The 22,239-nt window shown below is 35.8% G+C and overlaps 2 protein-coding genes across 5 annotated transcripts; one reads left to right on the top strand and one right to left on the bottom strand.

Moving 5' to 3' along the window:
- Positions 1 to 2,970: 2,970 nt before the first annotated feature.
- rbp4l (retinol binding protein 4, like) lies at positions 2,971 to 5,420 on the bottom strand. Its single transcript, XM_065287761.1, has 6 exons — positions 5,203 to 5,420; positions 4,936 to 5,053; positions 4,718 to 4,854; positions 3,658 to 3,770; positions 3,340 to 3,552; positions 2,971 to 3,169 (listed from the first exon to the last, which is right to left on the bottom strand). Exons 2-6 carry the CDS (start codon positions 5,050 to 5,052, stop codon positions 3,159 to 3,161), a joined length of 591 nt encoding a protein of 196 aa, XP_065143833.1. The 5' UTR covers position 5,053; positions 5,203 to 5,420; the 3' UTR covers positions 2,971 to 3,158.
- Positions 5,421 to 10,405: 4,985 nt separating this feature from the next.
- Positions 10,406 to 20,158, top strand: pde6b (phosphodiesterase 6B, cGMP-specific, rod, beta). Of its 4 annotated transcripts, none has more exons than XM_065287764.1 (22): positions 10,406 to 10,953; positions 13,028 to 13,180; positions 13,268 to 13,357; positions 13,436 to 13,576; positions 13,666 to 13,740; positions 13,817 to 13,881; positions 14,000 to 14,066; positions 14,159 to 14,206; positions 14,288 to 14,437; positions 14,521 to 14,664; positions 14,743 to 14,808; positions 15,408 to 15,554; positions 15,646 to 15,753; positions 16,512 to 16,621; positions 16,735 to 16,822; positions 16,904 to 17,004; positions 18,128 to 18,235; positions 18,316 to 18,379; positions 18,482 to 18,556; positions 18,998 to 19,081; positions 19,664 to 19,817; positions 19,946 to 20,158. In XM_065287764.1, the coding sequence occupies exons 1-22, from the start codon at positions 10,483 to 10,485 to the stop codon at positions 19,993 to 19,995; spliced, it is 2,559 nt and encodes an 852-aa protein (XP_065143836.1). In that variant the 5' UTR covers positions 10,406 to 10,482; the 3' UTR covers positions 19,996 to 20,158. The 4 variants fall into 4 exon arrangements, with proteins under 4 accessions (XP_065143836.1, XP_065143838.1, XP_065143837.1 ...); XM_065287766.1 differs by having other exon boundaries at positions 19,664 to 19,780; positions 19,963 to 20,158; XM_065287765.1 differs by having other exon boundaries at positions 10,406 to 10,570; positions 10,631 to 10,953; positions 19,664 to 20,042.
- Positions 20,159 to 22,239: the final 2,081 nt, after the last annotated feature.

Raw genomic sequence — 22,239 nt, forward strand, 5'->3', positions numbered from 1 at the left:
ATCCTCATGATGGGACAAATCCTGTGAATGTAATGCAACAAAGATCTTGCTAAATCTTGTCAGCATGCTCTCCATTATGAGTATAAGAATACGAAGTAATTTACTTATTAACTCTGCTACTACGAATTGTTTAAATGAGCACTGCATAAGTTACAAATTCCAAGCTTTTCTTGTTGTTAGTTTAGACTGGAGCAATGAATATGTTGCTTTTCATAACAAATACTATCCTGTGCTTCCTTGACAGATGCTTTTATCCTAACCAACTAATAGTTCATTCAAGCTATACATTTTATCTGTATTTGTGTGACCTGAGAATCAAACCCATAACCCTAATACAGTACAATGCTCTACCCAGTACACTGCTGGCTTTAATAGCCCTACAAGAGTTTTGACTTGTGACCTTTTAAAAATGTCTTTCTACAGCAAAAAAAAGCATGAGCCCAGGTTAATTATCTTTTGAACACAGGTCAATAATTTCCTTGTATTTGCTGACATTCTGTAATCTTGTTAATGGTTATGAGTGGTTGGGATTTATAATAACTATGGTTACTTATTGCTGAGTGTAAATTGCAGTGTTTTGAAACATTTATGATGTTGCAATGGTTCTGCTCTTCAGCGAAGTTTCATTGCTGCAGTTATGCAGATGGTTCTTAGAGATAGGTAAACTTTAGCAAGTTTACCGGGGTGTGCCATTAAATCACACAATATTACAGAAATAGCATCTCGAGTTATTGTATAATCACTGGTCCACATGCTCGCTGCATAAAGAAAAGTTCCTGTAGCTCAAATGGTAACGTATTACATTGTGGGAACACACATATTGATCAAATATACTGTTTATATCTTGAATGCACTGTAAGTCACTTTGGATAAAACGGTAGGGTGTTGTCTGAATGACTTTTGCTCACCTTGTTGGAGTATGCTGGAAAAGTAGTAAGTTTACCCAAAATACAAATGATGTCATACTCGTAACAAGCTTGCAATCTGTGATTTTTATTTAATAAAACACAATAAGCATACATCTCTTGTATGGTACTGTAAGTATATGTGCAAACAAATCTGCGCCACATTACGAATCCACACCTCTTGCGCACATGGTAATTTTGACTGAGCTTCTAAAGCCCCTTATGTCATTATCTCTGCCTTTTTCAAAGAGTTGTTACAGACAATCTGTTCTGTCTACAAGAGACACCAGCTGGCATTAGAATACTCAATGGCAGTCATAACAAGAAAGTTAGAAGGTATTAACCTTTTGTAGATAAATCTGTTATAGGATTTATTATAGATTGAGGAAATCACGTCAGCACCCTTTGCAAGACAAGACCCCTGTACAGTTATCCTAGAAGGGTGCCTACCAAGGGTCAAAAATCAAACCTGACTGAGGGCAGTCGGCTGAAAGTAAATGTTGCTTTGTTATGTTAAAATTAAAGTTGCCCTGATTCTCCTAGCTTATAATTTTGTAATATTTAAAAAATAAATAACCAAACATAACTAATTCAGTTTTATTTTCAAAGGTAAGTTGAAATTCTTTTGCCAATCATTTTAAAATTTCCTTTTGTCTGTGTGCCACTGCCTTGACCTCTCCATTATTAGCCTATAGTACCCGAGTTCGTTGAGTTTTGTGTTGCATGCTATACTCCTTCAAGTATGCATGGGCATAAAAAAATTCACTTTAATTCCTTGCATTTAATTTCAATTTACATTTTTGTAATGTACTAATAAAACAATAAATGTTTCATTTTAGAAAATGTTTAATTAACATCTGCGTCAATGAAGTTTATCTTTATTCCTTATCTCACATGGCATGATGGGCCAAATTAAAGGTCATTCCGTGTTGAAAGAGACACATTTGTATATTTAAACTACTATATTCGGGAGGGGTTTTCAAACTTTATAATGACAAGGTCCCCCCAAATAAGATGAACCTTTTGTGAGGGACTACCTTCATATAATATGTATCCATCTATAGAAAAAACACATGAATTTTACATGATTTTCACATGTGCTAACATCAATTTCACCTCTGAAAAAAACACTTGATCACATGTGAAATGTTTCCCCATGTGAGAAATACGGAGCCCATAAGGGGACATGGAGAAAAAATTTAATAATGTTTAGTTTCGTGTGCATGCTATACTCCTTCAGTTTCACGTGCGCACGCAATAGTTTCACGTGCGCACGCGAAACTAAACTTAAAAAAAAAATTCTGCACATGAAGGTTTCGCATGAGCATATGAAACTAAACATTAGATTTTTTTAACTCCAATGTCAGCTTAGGGGCTCGGTACAAACTAGGGTTGCACCGATAGGATTTTTTGGGACCGATACCGATTTAAACAGACAACTTCTGGCCGATACCGATATTAAACACTTGTATACAATACTATACAGTTGGTCTATTTGCTAGTTTATTTCTGCATCAAATTATTTTTACTGAAAATGGATTTGATCTAATTAACATTCAACCGACCAACATAATAAGAGAGACACAAATTAAGCTAAAACAAATATAATAAGACAGCATGACAACCTTCAAAGGTGGTTTTTGCTGTTCAGCATTTATTTTATTAACAACATTAACTAGTTTTTTTTACATATAATGGATTTCTTTATGCAGTTAATTAATAGGCCGATACGGATTGTTTTTCTCGTGCTATTGCCGATATGCCGATGGTTTCAAATTCATCAAAAATCGTCCGATAAATATCGGCGGCCGATACATCGGTGCATCACTAGTACAAACACATGTGAAACCCATGTGGTCAAAATTTTAAGGCAATCAGGTAACTTACTTTTTTAAGTTGAACCAACAAATCATTTTAGAGTGAAGAAAATATAACATGCATATCTTAAATATTGACTAAGTAAGGCCACGTCAAAATTGACAACTACTGTAAGTTCATGTCTTTTTTGAATAAGAAAATTCACATTTTAACCCAGTTAGATAAATGAAAGTCCACTAAGTTTTGTTTACAAAATATTTATTCTCACAAACACATTACACAACACCACATTCCCTTGAGATAAAGTTTCAATTGGTTTCTCTCCCTGGTAGATGTGTTGTTCTGTACATCTCTACAGTACTGAAATGCAATGGCCCGGACGCCTCATCTCATACCATCATGCTGAAGAATTCCCTCTTATTTGGCTCCAAAACTTTAGCAAGCCCCTGTAAAACAAGAGATGAAAAAATAAAGTTATAAATACAATTTCCCAACTCTAAAGGTTCTTGAGCCATGGGTGCTTCTAGCTCCTTTAAAGGGGGCCTAATATGCAAAATGCACACGACCATGTTAAATTGATGTGTAACGCAGTCACGAGGCCGAGAACAGAACTTACCAGATTGCAGCACTGGCTGAAACTGACCAGCCATGCAGATCTCTTCCTGCTTCTGGCGGACGATACGCTGGATTGCAGGTGGCAGGCCGCGGGGATTGCGTGAGAAGACCAGAGCGTAGCCATCCTCACATGTGCCATCGTCCTTCAGGGTGCGGCAAGCATAGGTGATAGCGTAGTTGTCATAATCGGTGTCAATGACCCAATAGTTGTCACCTGCACAGACAAAAAACAACCCAAATAATTAATGTGGTGATACGACTCCCTGTCATGTAGATGCAGTCATTGAGTTAAGTATAAAGTATAGCGATAATAACATACCTCCGCTAGACAGGTAGCTAGCCAGACCCTGGTAGTTCATGAACATCTTGCCAGGAGTGGCGGGGTCAGGCACGTTGTACTGGGCGGCCATGTCAGCACACACAACCCAGAACCTGTAAACAGATTGGAGGATTAGGTTTAGCATGACGTCAATGCTTAATTATTTATTTAAACTGGGTTTTTAAGATTTCCTTATTATGTTATAATACCCTTCATGCTGTAGAAATGCTAAAAGGGACACTCCACTTTTTTTTTTAAATATGCTCATTTTTCAGCTGCCCTAGAGTTAAACATTTGATTTTTACCGTTTTGGAATCCATTCAGCTGATTTCCGGGGTCTGGCAGTACCAATTTTAGCATAGCTTAGCATAATCCATTGAATCTGATTAGACCATTAGCATCGCACTAAAAAATAACCAAAGCGTTCCGATATTTTTCCTATTTAAAACTTGACTCTTCTGTAGTTACATAATATGGCTGCAGAAGGCGCAATGATATTACACAGTGCCTGAAAATAGTCTCCTGTTACCAAGGGGACTATTTTCAGGCACTGCGTAATATCATTGCGCCTGCTGCGGCCATATTACGGCAGCAATTCCTTAATTATGCCAGAATGAGAGTATAGTTCCTAGCCATACCAACTTTTAATTTTCTGTCGGTCTTAGTACACGATGTAACTACAGAAGAGTCAAGTTTTAAATAGGAAAAATATTGAAACTCTATATTTTTGAGCGCGATGCTAATGGTCTAATCCGATTCAATGGATTATGCTAAGCTATGCTAAAAGTGGTAGTGCCAGATCCGGAGATCAGCTGAATGGATTCCAAAATGGTAAAAATCAAATGTTTAACTGTAATGGAGCTGAAAAATTAGCATATTTTTTAAAAAGTGGAGTGTCCCTTTAAACCAACTTAAGATGGTTAAACTGGTCTTAGCTGATTAAGGCTGGTTTTGCTCTTCTCCTGGTGTGACCATGTTGGGGCTTACTTGCTAGTCTAAAACCAAAGCCCTGTAAACCAGCTTTTATTGTAAATATCACATGATTTATTGTTTCACTGACCCGAAAAGAGTAACGCGACCCTTGGAAGAGGCCGTCATGGTGCCATCATCATCAATAGTGTATTCGGCAGAGATGTTGTCCTGTAGGAAAAGTCCCTCTGGATCTTTCTTCTGCTGAGCATACCATTTACCTGCATACTACAAGACACAAAACCCATAAACATCTCACATGTTTTCAATTAACATTAGAAATGAAATGTTTCAGAGCTACACCCATACCCGCTTCGGATCAAAGTTGTCCTTGACTTGAAAACTGTCCACCACGCAAGAAGCAGACCAACAGCGTTCAACGTAGGATAGAAAAACCACCAGCAGAGCAAACTTGTAATATTCCATTCTGTATAGCACACATGTACAAATGAAACGCTTGCCTTATATTCCAACAGTTACTACAATTAGTTAATATACAAAGAGAGTGCTGGTCTGCATTTTTGTTAACCGCATGACCCCGAAAGGCCTACATAATGTAATAACACTGTATCTTACCTGTTTGTTTTGGAGTGATTCTGTGATGTAGGATCTTTCTCTGTGCTTCTCCACAGTCTTGTGTTGTCTACACTGAGCAAAAGCCCTTTTATACGTACTCCACAGACAGGCTTATTGATTATTTTCACTTCTTGTGACTAAATAAGGTTCTTAAATCTACGGTTAATCCGGTTCTAGAAATCCTCGCTGTAATCTGGCCTCTCGGTTGAACCTTCCCACGCTTACCGTAAAAACAATTGACGCATTATGTAAGTGGAATATAGTAAAGCTTTGTTTAATTAAATAAATGAAAAACATCTGTGAATAGTGATAAATAAAGTGAGCAAATTTATTTGAACTTTATTTGGTAGATAATGCAATTTATGGTAACTCATAACCTACTGTTGTATATTGTTATTGTAGCATTTATTTGTAAATCACGTTGGGTTTCTAAAATGGTGTACAAGGATTAATAATGAATATGCTCCCTGTCTAGGATTGAGGAAAAACACCTGACTGACAGACGCTGTATTGTTTTGCTGGAGGGATTGGGATTGTTGATCTTTTTGAGGATGTGCAGGCTGCAGTGTTGTCTTTATTACACCAGTGGCTTTGTGACTGTTTGATTAGATTTTCTTTTTATGAGACTCTTATTATGTAATAATGAATCGGTTTTGAAGTAGACTTGTATGTGGTCACATCAGTTTCCTCTTTTATAAAAACCAGTGCATAAACATAGTCGTGACGTTAAGACTGCGTCTTAAAAACCTCTACTTTGTATTACAAAAAGCTTGCATGATAGCTTTTGCATCTTTATAAGCATTTTCCTGTATAGCACAGTTAGCAGCGCAAATGGTCATGGGTTCGAACCCAGGAAACACACATAGTGATGATAATGTATACCTTGTAATGCACTGTAAGTTGCTTCGGAGTAAAGCTTCTGCCAAATGCATAAATGAAATATAGCCTCCTTTAAGTTGTCAACGTTCAGGTTATATGTAAATAAATAACTTGATCCTTGAAATGCCCCCTGATCCAAGCATTTGAACAATTTAAGACCTTAACAAGCAGATGGCTTGTAAACATCTTGATGAAATCATTAAGCTATCTAGATTTATGATATTCACACAGACCTTTGATATCAAAGAAGACATTTATTGTACAATATGATCTCTGTACACATTATTTAAAAAAATATATTTTCTGGTCCTAATCTGTTTTTGGGACTGCTTCCCAAACATGCATAATCAGTGGCCACGTTTTTTGAGAATTAGGATTGGTAAGAACCACTTATAGCACCCTTGGCTCACTTTCAATATCCTAAAGAAACACAGGGATGATCAGGTTAGGTGATCCAAGCATCACATCGCATGTTCCATTGAAACCAATGAAATGCTCAATTGCATAATTGCATAATAGTGGTAGTAAGAGATATTGCTTTAATCTACAACAAAGTTGACCTTTCTTAACATTGACCCAGACACGCAGCATTCAATGCTGTTATCACTTGTACCTGAGCTCCATGGAGATTAATGCAGTTCTTTTTAAAGATATGTGTTTCTTTTTTTAAGACCAGAGCATGTCATATATATATATATATATATATATAGTGATTTTCATACTGCAAATAAATGTCTTTTTTTCTATATATTTTTTTAAAAAGGTATATCCTCAGTCACAGCATGCAAGTCACTTTCTTGTTTTGTTTGCTGTCCTCCTGGACCTTACCCGATAAACCCTGAGTCTAATCCCTCACATTGTTCATGTGCTCAGGCCTTGTTCTTGGTTAACCTTTAAAACTACATAAAACAAAAACAAATGCACTTCTTAGGGTCAGACGCAGATGCTGACCAAGTAAATGTCCCTACTGGTTGATGCACTAGATTAAGTTTGACAAGTCAAAGTCTTAATTTCTGGAATCCGTTGCATCATGATTGAGTTCTGGGAACAACTTCATATTTACACAAAACACAATGGCTCTTTGAAAAGGTCTGTTGTTAATAGTGGGTTAACAGTTAGACTATAATTTTGTTTAACTGTGTAAATTTTTGACAAGTTTGGTTAATCTAAACCTATATGGTTTTTTTGTCAATAGGTTTTCTAAATACTCTAAAAATTGTTACAAATGTCATCATTACATACTATTTTCTTAATATTTTATTTGTTGTGTCTAATACGATGATAAGACCTAAATACACATTGCATTAATTTTTTTTTCGTCAATGACTTTAGTTGAATTGTGGAGATGCAACTGGCATTGGTTGCAGGATAATAGGGTTCAGCGAAATTGTGTAGTCTACTGCTTCCTTGTGGTCTTTTATGGTAATAACAACATGTGACAACAGGCTGACAAAGGATTATGGAGATTGAGAACATTACAACAAATACAATGCTTTTTAATAAAGGACTTAAGCATTTATTTTGGTTTGATTTTGTGTAATATTGGTTCATATTATCCTTTGAACTCATCTAATAAATAGAATATAATGACTGGTTTGGTTAATATCACTAGGTGGCACAGAAACAAAATAACTATTCAGCAATTAATTGGAGGCTAGATTCACATTCTTCTTAGCATAGAAACTCACAAAAAAATGTGTTTCTTGGTAGTTTCTTACATCATCAAAATATGTGCCTAAGCAAAAAATGAATTAAATTAAAAAAAATAATTATACATTTATCTTAACACCTTTATGTTTTTTTTATCTGTGCAGTTGCATGTATTCAGTGGTGACATCCCAGTGTTGAAATTAAGGTTGTGAGTTTGAAAAGGTCCTGAGATTAAAACCCTGTCCTTAACTAACCCTCATTGCTTCAGACCTGCATTTATACGTTTGGTTCAAAAAAAATTTTTTATAGAAACTACATTGATAAAAAAATTTTTTTTGCACGTATATAACCAACTTGGAAGTCCTTTTCAACTTCATGATTTTTTATCTTTGCTAGTGATGAGTGTCTGTAACTTATAAAATAAAGTAAAAATAACTTCAGCTAATTCAACTTTATTTTATAAGTTACAGCAACTGTAATCACTAGTCTAGATAAAAAAAAAAAAAAAAACAAAGTTGAAATGACTTGTGTATCCAAGTTGATTATTTTTATTTAACAGTGTAAATACAATATAGCCTGTTACTTCTTATGTCCATCTTAAACAGTAGGCTAATTTATTATCCTAATAAAACTATTATAATAATAGCATAGACAGAACAAAGCAACATAGAACACAATAGTGCTCAAAGATGCACACAGGACTTTTTCTTGTTTTTCTCAGCAGCCAAAGCTGTGATTCACTTTGTGCAGGTATAAATCTATTAATATGCTGATTATCCCCTTGACCTTTTGCCTAAGATGGTTACGGAGCCTTTAAGTATGAACTTTATCTCAATGGAAGGATTATTGGCATTTTATTATAATACTTTTTATAGTTACTCCATCTAGGATGGCATCTATGAGATTTTATTTGTAAAAAATTCTAAATATACTTATAATTAAAAGCAAAAGAAAAAGATTATATACAGTTGATGTGGTACTATAATATCATCATCACGTCATCTGTAAAGTACAGCTTAATGTGAAAGCTACTCTACTTAAAAACTTTCTTTAATTGGTAACGCATAAAAAACGTTTTATACACTTACATTTTCTGATCTTTAAGTAAGAAATTTAAGGTGAAAAAAATTAAATATTTACAAATGTTCTTCTTTTCACTTAAAGTAAGAAATTAAGTTAAAAAATCTTTTTTAGGCATTACCAATTGAAGTGAAGTAATTTTTTAAGTTGATCCAACTTTTACTTTTAACAGTGTAACTACTTATAATATAATGCTGTAGCTTATATTGTTGTGCAAACTCAACGGAGTAAGAATTCCAGTGCCACAAAATTTTTGTAATAATATCAGCTTCTGTAATATGACTAAAGTATTCCCATGCTTTCATTGTTTATAGATTTTTCTTTATTAGCTTTGTTTCTATTTATATTTAGTTTTTATTTATTTAAAAAAATGTTATATATAAAATATTCTGTACACTGTAAATCTAAAAGTTAACTCAACTCAAACCATTTAAGTAAACCGGTTGCATTAGTTTTAAAACACATACATTTGAGTACTGTGAACTTAAACACTACTTAAATATAAGTGCATAATGCACATGACTCAAGTCCACAGTACTTAAATGTATGTGTTTTAAACTTAAATGGTCTAATGCAACCGGTTTACTTTAATGGTTTGAGTTAAGTTAACTGTTAGGTTTTACAGTGTATTTTTACATATCCTGTGGGACCTCTGCATATTTTGGTTTCTGAATGCATACATGTAACAAATTTGTTCGACCACCACCTAATGTAAGGTTTGTGCAGCTGCCTACTGTATGGTACCAAAATAATTTATATAGTCACAGTAGTATTTCTAATGCTAAACTACAATATTTGTTATCCATTAATTTTTTTTAATTTACTGTTTTACAAGAAATGCATAAAAAAGGAAAAGTACTTTTTATTCAGATGCCCAATTACAATTATTTACTTGCAGTCCTTATATAAGTTTTAATGGTTGAATGTTACGCTTGACTTTTGGTCTTTTGAAAGAAGTTGACCAAATTTGGGTATAAAAAGAAAATTCGTTTTTGAGATTCCTTACTCCTGTTCAAAATGATGAAACAATGAAAAAGATGGTCTTTGAGACAAAAAGACAGGTGGTCTAGTAAATTTGTTAAGCACTGTATATGTGTTCTTGACTATATTTATAGAAGAGCCCTTTACAGCTCTCATGTTTTGCGGCCACATTGAGAAAGAAGACAACTGGGGTGCTGAGATAATCAGCTAGTGGCCTGGTTAAATAGGGCTTAGCAATGAGGAGTGTGTTTTTAATAAGAACTTAAAGAGCTTGTGCTGTAAAGGCCAGACTTCTGTCAGAGGATCCAGAGGAGAGCAAAACAATTGAATGTGCTTATTTGCCAAAGTCCCATAGACTTTACTCCATATATTTTAATGTAAAACTTTCATTAAGTTTCATCTTATCTCCCAGAAAGAAAGTGTGACGTAGTAGACGTCGGTCAAGCTCAGGCTTTGATACCGGTCACCTGATCAGTTGTACTACAGCAGATCCTCATTCACCTTCAACACTATTAGGAAAACACCTTGCCGCTGATGACAGTTGGATTGGATTCGGGTTGCCCCTGCTGCTGCAGGTGTCTCCTCACATTGGTTCTCACAACAGTTTGAGGATTCCTGAAATCTCAAACTTTTCTTACTTGGCCTACACCTGCAAGCACCGGGACTGGGGTAGAATCTCCCAAACCCAAGATGAGTGTCAAAAAGGAAGACGTGGAGAAGTTCTTGGATGGAAATCCAGCTTTTGCCAGGAGCTATTTTGACCAAAAGCTCAAACCGGGTGCAGTGGCCTCGATCCTGCGAATACCAGAGTCCAAAGTGGATGTGGAGACTTTTAAAGACATAAGCTCCGTAGAAGAGGGAGCGATATTCTACGATCTCATTACAGATATGCAAGAGAACGTAAATATGGAGAAAGTGATTTTTAAGATCTTGAAGAGGATCAGTGCTCTGATCCATGCCGACCGCTGTAGCCTGTTCATGTATCGGCAGAGAAACGGTGTCGCCGAGTTGGCCACACGACTCTTTAATGTTAACAAAGATTCTGAGCTGGATGACTGTGTGGTGGCTCCGGATTCTGAGATCGTCTTCCCTCTTGATATCGGTATTGTAGGACACGTTGCCCAAACCAAGAAGCCCATCAATGTCAAGGATGTTACACAGGTAAGACATGCACAGTATCTTTACACAAACACAAATTGTAGAAGTATGACTATGAATTTATAAAACATGGTTATTAGAAACAAATAAACTATTGTAGTATGTTTATGAATGCAGGTATGGTCAATCCATATTTTCAGGCTTGCCAAATCCTCTTGACATAATCCAATTATATCAATATTCCATGACCCATCTTCAGCATGAAGGATTATTATACCTTTGGCATTTATGGGATGCACAGCTCTTTAAAAGATCAAATTTACTCTCATTAAACTTTTTCCTTTTCTGTCGCTGAAGTGCATGGTACCCTCAAAGGTTTATTTTTGTACCTTTATGGGTATACAACACATTGAAACATTGTGCCTTGATACAATATTATCCCCATAGGACCAATTCTGTAACTCATGGAACAATTTTGCACCAGTTAAATTTTAGGGGTACAACTATTTACCTGTACCTTTAACTGTACACAAGGTACAGTAATGTAGGCCTATCCAGGGGCTGCCGGTGACTTATTTTTTCGAGGGCGCTCAATGCAAAGTTCGTCACACTATGTATGTTGCCCGACATGTGTGTGGTTCGTCATTTCAAAATATGAGTGATCTTATGTGCATCACGTGTCTTGTCAAAATAAGTGCCTGCTGCAAACTGCTAAAGGGTTTATAATAAAAGAGACGCTCGCATTTGCCATACTCACATAATGTCATGCGTTATCAGAGTTTATTGTTAAGGGAGTGTCTTGCGCGTATTTTGTGAACGTGAACGTCTCTTTTATCATAAACAGTTTTGACGCGTGTGCAGTAGGCACTTATTTTGATAAAACACGTGATGCACATGATTCACATGACGCAACAAACACATAATTTGAAAACACGAGCAACACACATGACACTAAGAAACCACATTTGCATTTAAAAGGATACACCCAAAAACGACACATTTTTTGATTACACTTGCAAAGTGCAATTTTAACATGTTATAATAAATTATCTACTGTATATGGTATTTTAAGCTAAAACTTCACATATGTACTCTGGGGACACCAAAGATTTATTTGACATCTTAAAAAAGTCTTGTGAAATGTCCCCTTTAATAAGAAATGAAGAGTTTTGTTGCAAAATGAGTTACCTCCGTTTTTAACATTTTTGTCAAAACATGTTTTTTATTATGTTATCATGTTATTATTTTGTTTTATGGTGCTACTTAGCTGTATTTTTTTAGTTATTAAAGTTTTAATCAAAACAAACCAACTGCAGTTGAATTGATATTAATTGGAATGCACAACCAAAAAACAAGATTTCTGAAAAATTTAAAATCAAAGTTATCTCGTTTTTCAACTAAACTTTTCAAATCATTCCTTAAAAAATAATTTATTAGTCATAATAAATTGTTGCAAATGTTTGCAGGTTTCAAAATAAGCTTAGCACCACAATGAAATTCCTCAGTCAGTTTTAATAATTCAGTCATAATAATTCAAGTTTTCACATTACACTTAACCTCACGGAATGTCGAGTTATAGTCACACAAAATTTGATTAATTTATTTATGTCCATGTCCTGAAATTCAGCTTTTTTTCATGCCGTGAGCACTAATGGCTTTTTCGTGTCTGTTGCACGACTTTCTTTTTCATTTCATTTTATGTATTGTTTTCTCTTTGATTTTTCCTATTTTCTTACCATTGTCGCTTGGGGTTGGGGTTAGAATCACTTTCTGTTACATTTTTAGACATCTTAACCCAAACCCCAACTCCAGGCGAGAATAGTTTTAAAAGCGTTAGAAAAACATGTAGAAACCAATACATAAAAGTACATCCTAACCCAAACCCCAAATCTAACCCCAACCCCAAGCAACAATTATTTAAAAATGGGGGGGGGGACAAATGAGAAAACAATACATAAAATGACACAAAATGACATTTGTGCTCAAGGCACGAAAAAGCGGAATTTCGTGCCATGGACACAAATAAATTAATCAAATTTTGCGTAACTATAACACAACTTTCTGTGAGATCATGTTGATTAAAACAGTGTGTACATTTATGACATTTATGACAAAACCATCTTTGCTTTTACTCTAGGATAGTCACTTCAGCACTTTTGTTGATAACCTTACTGAATACACTACACGCAACATCTTGGCCACACCGATCATGAACGGGAAGGATGTTGTTGCTGTCATCATGGCTGTCAACAAAACCACTGGACCTTATTTCACAGATGAAGATGAGGATGTAAGTCTGCCTGTCCTTCTGTTTACCATCCATTAAAATGAACACAAACTGAGCATTACTCAAAATAGTGCATCTTTTTGTTTAAAGCTTTTTTTAAAGTACTTAAAAGTTGGCTCTCTGAACCTGAAGATTTTTCACCTGAGCTATCTACATAACTGCGAAACACGTAAAGGACAGGTCAGTCTCTGTTAACTGCACACTATATAAATGGCGTGGAAAAAAAATGCTAATACCTTTCATGTATCTCATTCATAGCTGCTGTTGTGGTCAGCTAACAAGGTGTTTGAAGAGCTCACAGATATTGAGCGTCAGTTTCACAAAGCTTTATACACCGTGCGAGCCTACCTCAACTGTGACAGATACTCTGTAGGCCTGCTGGACATGACCAAAGAAAAGGTGCGTTGATCAAAAAAGTTAAACTTCATCATGTGTCTCTCTCCATAGGTCCTGTTTACATAAATGCATTTTTTATTTGTTTTTTGCAGGAGTTTTTTGATGTTTGGCCTGTGTTGATGGGAGAGCAGCCACCATATTCTGGCCCTGTAACTCCGGATGGAAGGGTCAGCTTCAGTTTTTCCATTTCACTTAAGCTGTTTGAAATGCGTTTGAAACAAATGTGTGTTTTTGTTTGCTTAGGAAATCAATTTCTACAAAGTTATTGACTATATTTTGCATGGAAAAGAGGACATAAAGGTCATACCGTAAGTTTTTCTTCTGGTGACCATTTCTTCTGATGTACTTTATTTCCAAAGCATGCATTATATCAGACTTGACATTTAATACGAAGTGCATGTTAATATCTGTCTTATTGTTTCAAAGAAATCCACCTGCAGACCATTGGGCACTGGTTAGTGGATTACCCACATATGTAGCAGAGAGTGGATTTGTAAGTGACTCCTCATTATCTTAGGTATGAAATATGCATGCAAATGATGAATGAAGCATATATCTATTTATTGTTTTTGTTGCACGATAAAGATTTGCAACATCATGAACGCAGCCGCCGAAGAAATGTTCAAATTTCAGGTGAATATTGGTTGCTATCTAAATTTTACTGTTTAAATTCCCCTTGCGTTGCATTAAAACACAAATCTGTCGATTCTCTAGACGGAAGCGTTGGATGAAAGTGGATGGACTATCAAGAATGTGCTTTCCCTGCCTATTGTCAACAAAAAAGAAGAGATTGTTGGCGTTGCAACTTTTTACAACAGGAAAGATGGCAAACCGTTTGATGACCATGATGAACAACTCATGGAGGTATAAATGACTGAAAACTGAGTGAGTAAATAGAAACGTTACTTGTTGATTCATGGAAAGATGTATTTGTCGTCCTTAAAAAGGCCTTGACACAGTTTCTGGGTTGGTCGGCACTCAACACAGACACCTATGACAAAATGAATAAACTGGAGAACAGGAAGGACATCGCCCAGGATATGGTGCTGTACCACGTCAAATGTCGAGATGATGAGATTCAAGATATCCTTGTAAGTTCCTTCAGAGGCTTTAATTACTTGGATTGCTTTTTTGTGTCAGTTTTGTCTGAATTGGTGTTTCTGTTCTAGAAAACAAGAGAGTATTTTGACCGAGAGCCCAAGGACTGCGAGGAAGATGAGCTTTTGGAGATTTTGGTACAATATCAGCGTACTTTACCTTTAATATTACTTCAAAAGTAAGAGGATTTTAAGGGGGACATATCATGAAAATCATAATTTTTCCATGTTTAAGTGATATAATTGGGTCCCCAGTGCTTCTATCAACCTAAAAAAAAGATCAACCCAGTAACTTAGTTTTGGTAAACCATTCTCTGCAAGCATGTAAAAAAATATGTCATTGAAATTTGGCTCCCCTTGTGATGTCAGAAGGGAATAATACCGCCACTTAATCTGCACTATCCAACCACGACACTGCCATTCAGTGCAGCGATCAGCTCATTCACATTTTAAAGGACAGAAAAACGGCACATTTTTGCTCACACCTACAGTGTGGCAATTTTAACATGCTATAATAAATTATCTATATGGTATTTTGAGCTAAAACTTCACATATGTATTCTAAAATGTAAAATAAAAAAGTCTGGTGAAATGTTCCCTTTAAGTAAGAAGTCTTAACTTTTCAGATACATAAGGTTTTACTTGCATATGTGTGTGTGTTTTTTTACATTGGTTCATCTGTTTCTCATAAAGTGAGATCACCGTTTGACTTTGTTCATTTGTTATATATCATGCAGAAGAAAGAGCTGCCTAGTCCAAAAAAATATGAGATCTACGCCTTCCATTTCTCAGATTTTGACTGCACTGAACTGGAGCTTGTAATGTGTGGCATCAAAATGTACTATGAAGTTGGAGTAGTCAAAAAGTTTCAGATCCCTCAGGAGGTAAATGCTGGATGATGATGGAGACTTTGTGAGCAGCATTTTGTTTGTTAAAAAAAAAAAAGATAATTGGCTGTTGTTTGTTTTAAATAAGGTTTTGGTGAGATTCATGTACTCGGTGAGCAAAGGCTACAGGAAAATCACATATCACAACTGGCGACATGGCTTTAACGTTGGACAAACCATGTTTACATTACTCACGGTATGATCAGCCTCGGTGTCTGTGCTAAATGCATATTGATTCGGCTGTATGCAAACATTTCTATGCCACCAATCAGAACTGCAAGTGTTTCAAACTAATTTTGAGCACTACCCCTTATCTGCCGAATTTTATTTTAGGCCAAATGGGGAGTGGCACATAATTAACACATTGAACCTTAATTATTGCATCTTTGTTTTAGTTGTTCAAATATTCAGTATTGTGCAAAAGTCTTAGGCCACCATCACCAGCTTTGTTGTTTTAGCAAAGTTATTTATTTTTCACTCTTTTTATTAAGATACAAACAGAAAATACAGGAAATATGTACACAAAATTAAAAACAAAACAATTTTCAGAACTAAATGTCTTCTTCAGGCATCAGTCAGTATTTAGTGTGACCTCTCTTGGCACGAAACACATCTTGAGCTTTTTTGATTCGATTAGAATTAAAAATTTACGATTTGATTTCATTTAGGTTTAAGAGATCCTGCAGTTGCCTGCTATTGCTCAAGTATAAGGGGCGTTGACACTTCAGCTTATACTTTTATACTGTTTTTAATACTACATACACATTTTCTTTATATTCTGGTTGTATTCTAATAAAGAAACTGAGAAATAATTATATACGATCACTATACAATTGCAAAAACAACAAATCTAATGGTAGTATGGTGGCCTACGGCGTTTGCACAGTACTGTACATATTATTATGATAAATGTGAGAATCAAAATATAAAATGTTTCTTTTTTTATGGAGCCAGACAGGCCAGCTGAAGCGCTATTACACAGATTTGGAGGTGATGGCAATGATAACGGCTGGATTTCTGCATGATATTGACCACAGAGGCACGAATAATCTCTACCAAGTGAAGTGAGATGATCATTACTATAACCTTTACTAGTTTACTTTACCTATTTCTTTACCTATTTCTTCTGCTTTTAATACAAATAATTATCACATTCATTTGTTTTGTTTTTGATCAGGTCCCAGAATCCTCTTGCCAAACTGCATGGATCCTCTATTCTGGAGAGGCATCACTTGGAATTTGGCAAATTCTTGTTAGGAGAAGAGGTATGAGCGAGTTGACCAACATAAGTCTGGTTGGTCTCTCTGCTCATTTGATTTTATACTAACATATTTATGTTTTCATAGTCTTTAAACATCTTCCAAAACCTCAACAGAAGACAAACAGAACATGTCTTCCATCTCATTGATATTGCCATTATTGCAACTGACCTTGCCTTGTACTTCAAGTAAGTTATCACAAAGCTGTTTATGATGAGATAATGTAACATTTTCATGTTTCATTAAGTTATTTTTCAGTGCCGACTCGTGAATTCTTTTCCGAGGAGGCACGAATGAAAAACTCGTCAAAACATCATCATGTGAACCTATGTGCATTGCGTGTCATGTCAAAAAACGTGCCTGCTACAGATGCTTCATAAGGGTTTATGATAAAAAAGATGCTCACGTTTGGAAGATACTTGCTTAACCTCATGTGCAGCCAGCACGTATTTTGACATGACACGCAATCCACATAGGTCCCCATTACGCACAGAACACATATTTTGAGTTGACGAGCCACACACATTTAACCCCAAACACATATTTTGAATTTTTCCAGCTGCCACTGGAATTTTTAAAGAGCACCTAATGTCCGATTCACGTTTTTACATTTCCTTTGGTGGGTAGGTGTGTATTAGTAGCCTACATGTTAACGATATGCAAAAGGTACCAACCCCAAAGTAAACGATGACACAAGTTATCGTTTCCAAATGCACGGCTTGTAGGCAACAGTTTACTTCCTGGGATTGGTGATGTAGACAAGACCGACATTATCATAATTCCTTCCACTTGGACTCAAAGCCTGTAAGTTAACTCCTGTTAGCATCACATTGTGACCGAATCTTTCAAACATGGTAAAGAGCATCATATTTCCGGCTGAGTTCAGAGGTATTCAGGCCAATCACAACATACAGATTAGCTGGCCAATCAGGGACACAACTTTTCAAATCGATAATTTTTGTACAAAATCAGAGCGAGTTACAAAAATGTACGGTATGTGAAAAATAATGTGTTTTTTAACCATAAACCACACAAACACATTGTATTATACCAAATACACAAAATAACGTTGTTTTTAGCAATTAAATGGGTGCTCTTTAAGTAAAATGAAATGCTTTGTGCAATGTAATGTGCAAAAATAAAAATTCATTAAGATAATTTTTTGTACATCATTAAGCTGTGCAATCAGAATACAGGTTGGAATTACATGATACTGAGTAATCACGAGAAAGTTTTTATTTTCGGTGAATGGTTCCTTAAATTTATTTGAATAAAATAATAAACTTTACTTAACTCAACATTGTCTTATAGAAAGAGGACGATGTTTCAGAAAATTGTGGATCTCTCAGAGACGTACGAGGATGAGAAGAAATGGGTTGACTTCATGTCTCTTGAAACAACAAGAAAAGAAATAGTAATGTAAGTGTTTGCACATTTTAACATTTTCAGCATAATCATTTGTGCTATGCATGTTTTCCATATTTGTATTATTTTACCAGGGCTATGATGATGACAGCATGTGACCTCTCAGCTATCGCAAAGCCTTGGGAGATTCAAAGCAAGGTAGTAGATTGCAGCTAAAGAAAATCCAAACTTTTTCATCTCTTTAAGTATATGAGATATGATTTGTTGAATGTGGATCTTTCTGCCTCCTGCATCCCTTAGGTTGCCCTTTCTGTAGCAGCTGAATTCTGGGAGCAGGGTGATCTTGAGAGGACTGTCCTTGAACAACAGCCTATTGTGAGTATAAAGAATGGTAACCTAAAGACCTGTTCACATCTATAATGCTAAAGTTTTATGTCTTTCTAAATTTAAGAGAATATCAATGTCCACTCGGTATAGCGATATTTACATTGGGATATAGTAATGATCATTTTAGAGTGATTTGTTTTCAGCTGATGAACAAAAAACATAAACGGCCAATAACAATTTATGGATTTAAAGCGTCATAGCATAATGTTATCATCCATTTGTGTGAATGCTAATAAAGTTATCATTGTAGTCACTGAAAGCAGCCATATTGGAAAATAATCTTACATCTATTATCTTCAAGCTATGACCTAACCCTATAAAGTACCTTGGTGTGCCTCTATGCACTGTTAGTCACCTACAGAACAAAAACACCTTTGATAATCGGGTCATCTAAAAAAAGGTAATATTTTATCTTTTGACTTGGTCTAGCCTATGATGGACAGGAACAAAGCCGCAGAACTGCCAAAACTTCAGTGTGGTTTCATCGACTTTGTCTGTACTTTTGTCTACAAGGTACCTTTATGGATATCGCTTTTGTTTTCAGGATCGAATCCCACAAAATATTGAGTTATGATGTATCCAGTGGCGGCTCGTGACTGCTCTTTCGAGGGGCGCAAATTCAAAATAAGTGTTCGGAGTGTCATGTGTGTTGCTCGTGTTTTCAAAATATGTGTTTGTTGCGTCATGTGAACCATGTGCATTACGTTTTGTCAAAATAAGTGCCTGCTGCACACGCGTCAAAACCCTTTATGATAAAAGTGACGGTCACAAAATACACGCAAGACACTCACTTAAGAGTAAACTCTGATTACCCATGAGATTATGTGAGTATCTGGCAAGCGAGAGTCTCTTTTATCATAAACCCTTTAGGCGCGGTTGCAGCAGGCACTTATTTTAACAAGACACGTGATGCACATAGGATCACTCGATGCGCCGAACACATATTTTGAAATGACGAACCACACACATGACGGGCTACATACATGTTGTGACATACTTCACATCGTGCGCCCTCGAAAAAAGAAGTCACCGGCCGCCACTGATTGTATCGGTCACCAAATGTAAATTTGCAACCTTCCCCACTGTTTTCCACAGGAGTTCTCTCGCTTTCACAGCGCTGTCCAGCCAATGTACGATGGGATTCTTAATAACCGGAAGCACTGGAAAGAGAGACAGGAGGAATATGAGGCCAAACTGAAGGAATTAGAGGAGGCAGCTAAAGCCAAGCAGGAAGCAGCTGCCAAAAATGGTTTGAGTGTTGTTTTTTCTGATAATGTTCAATTGATGTGTAGTAAACATCTAGCTCTTTTATAGCTCATAGTTATCATATAATGTATATCTTGAATTAGTAAAGCTTTTGTGATTATTTCTCTACAGCTGCAACTACCAACAACACCAGTGGGTCCAAGACGTGTTCAGTCTGCTAAAGAAAGAGAACAGCATGGACGGCACAAGCAACCTGGGAAACAGATGAGAGAAGCCCCATCCACATTACATGGGGTATAAAATAAAGATGGACAAACACTATCAATGCATATGTTATCAATTGTTAACAAAAACAGCCCAGTTGTTGGAGTTGTAAAGGTGATTTAACTTTGTACTTAGTTACTAATTCATAATGTAATATTTGGGTCAAAGTGTTTGGTTACAAATATTTTTATTGGGATGTTAATCGGTTATATTTCAAAAGCAGTCTTAGGCCCTGTTTACACATATATGGTTATTTTGAAAAACTGAGACATTTCCCTTCGTTTGCACACTTTGTTTACATGCAAACGGAAAACTCGTCTCTGAATCCGATTATTTCTAAAAACTCCGGCCAGAGTGGATATTTGGAAAATCTTTGGTTACATGGTTGCATGTAAACTGAGACAAACTGATATTTAGGCAGCCAACGTCACAGTATGCGCCGGAGCTCGCACCTACACCAAATGTGCGACCTTGTTCAAAAGAGGAACAGGAAGTTATTTTTTGCTGTTTCCGGGATTCTGATTGGCTTACGTGGGCTTCAGCTTTTCGTTACACCATAAATTCACAGGTATGTGTCAATGAACACTTTCCTGAAAACTGACATGTGTGCACAAAGTTATTTTTGAAACCGGAGAGGTTGAAATTTCCGTTTATAAAAAAAGCCGGCAATGTGAAAACGTAGTCTTACATGCTTTATAGAAAAATGCAGAGGTGAATGCAAACATTGTATAAAAGGATGTCATTTATAAAAATGTAATGTTAACCAAGACGTGATTGACCAGAATTATTTCTTCTGGATGGTTCATTTCTTTACTGGTAAATTAAATTATAACTTCTTATTATTTTTATTGTAATAATGGTTCATCTATTGTAATAAGAAAATCCTAAACTGATGAATCTGCTACTTTGCCCTGGATACCCACGAACACAAAAGTCATTATACACGTCAAACCTTTCATTGAAGTGTTTACAGTACATTTTGTCCTCTTTCAAGAGATCACACCAAAGCTGATGAACTAATGGTCAGTTTGCTAAAAGTGATAAGTATTTAATAGGCAAAAACAGTAAATATTAACTAGTAAACATTTGAGTTTCGATGGCTTATGTAAAATCTGTAATGCCATTAGGTTGACATTGTTTTTTATGTAGTTTTCCTTTTTCCACTTAAGTTGGCAGTTAATAAGCAACTGTTTGTCGGATTGATATACATCAAGTGCTGTCATGGGGTGTGTTTTATTGAGAAATGTCCTATTGAGACATGCATTCAGACAGAAAACTAATTCCAGTGGCCTTGATGTAGTACCATTCATCCAATGAGCTCTCAGCTGACCTGATTATTACACTGAACCTTGAGAAATTAACTCCATGTAATTACATTCATAAGGAAATCAAGCGTAGACATACTTTATTTGAATAGCAAGTTGTTTCTCTTTCACTGGATCTCCCTAAAAAACAAGTTATCTGTGTAAATATACAAATTTATCATCTTCAAAATGTCCAAGGATTTTGTAGTTTGTAACTTAATACCACAAGGATACGCTGTTACTGCATGCATCTATAATGAATTCTGTACGCTTATTAAAAAGCTCACTTACTATAAAAGTAGAAGAGCAAAGTACATTGATATTTAAATCAATGTGTCAGATCTGAAAGTGAAGGCCCAGGCTTGTTTGACACAAATTATATTCACTTGCAGAGCAAGTTTCATCACTTCATGCTAAGAATGTGATTAATGTCTCACATCATGATTCATGATCAAATACAAAGCTTTCAAACTGTTCCCAAAACACCATCAAATGTGGGTGATTTACGTTAAACAGATGAACATTTTAGCTTCACTTCTGTATGCTCAATGCTCATGACAATTAAAGCAAATATATTTTTAAAAACTTTGTGTTGTTTGACTTGATATGACCAGGTAATATGATTTGGCAAAGCATAATGCATTAATGGATAGTTTATCTAATTTGAGGGCTCTTTTAAACTTCAGTTGCAATGACCTTTGGTTCTCTTCACAACACTTTCTGCTCAGTGACTCATTCACTAAGAAAGGCTCTTATCTCATGAGACCTCTCAGCAGTTTCCACTCTGCCTTCCCTAGTTGTCTAAGTGTTACCTGCAAAGGTTACTTGAATAGGTACACATGCAATTTAATGTTGGAGGAAATCCTTACAGGACATTTAATGGCCGGGGTCAATATC

The sequence above is a fragment of the Paramisgurnus dabryanus genome, chromosome 18 (genome assembly GCF_030506205.2).
Source record: "Paramisgurnus dabryanus chromosome 18, PD_genome_1.1, whole genome shotgun sequence".
Classification (NCBI taxonomy): domain Eukaryota; kingdom Metazoa; phylum Chordata; class Actinopteri; order Cypriniformes; family Cobitidae; genus Paramisgurnus; species Paramisgurnus dabryanus.

Coding starts and splice junctions, on each gene's coding strand:
- rbp4l (XM_065287761.1), bottom strand. CDS start 5,052: ATGGAATATTACAAGTTTGCTCTGCTGGTGGTTTTTCTATCCTACGTT. Junction 4,855..4,935: donor ACAACTTTGATCCGAAGCGG/GTATGGGTGTAG, acceptor TGTGTCTTGTAG/TATGCAGGTAAATGGTATGC. Junction 3,553..3,657: donor TAGCTACCTGTCTAGCGGAG/GTATGTTATTAT, acceptor TTGTCTGTGCAG/GTGACAACTATTGGGTCATT.
- pde6b (XM_065287762.1), top strand. CDS start 10,483: ATGAGTGTCAAAAAGGAAGACGTGGAGAAGTTCTTGGATGGAAATCCA. Junction 13,577..13,665: donor TGGACATGACCAAAGAAAAG/GTGCGTTGATCA, acceptor TGTTTTTTGCAG/GAGTTTTTTGATGTTTGGCC. Junction 18,557..18,997: donor TCCTTGAACAACAGCCTATT/GTGAGTATAAAG, acceptor GACTTGGTCTAG/CCTATGATGGACAGGAACAA.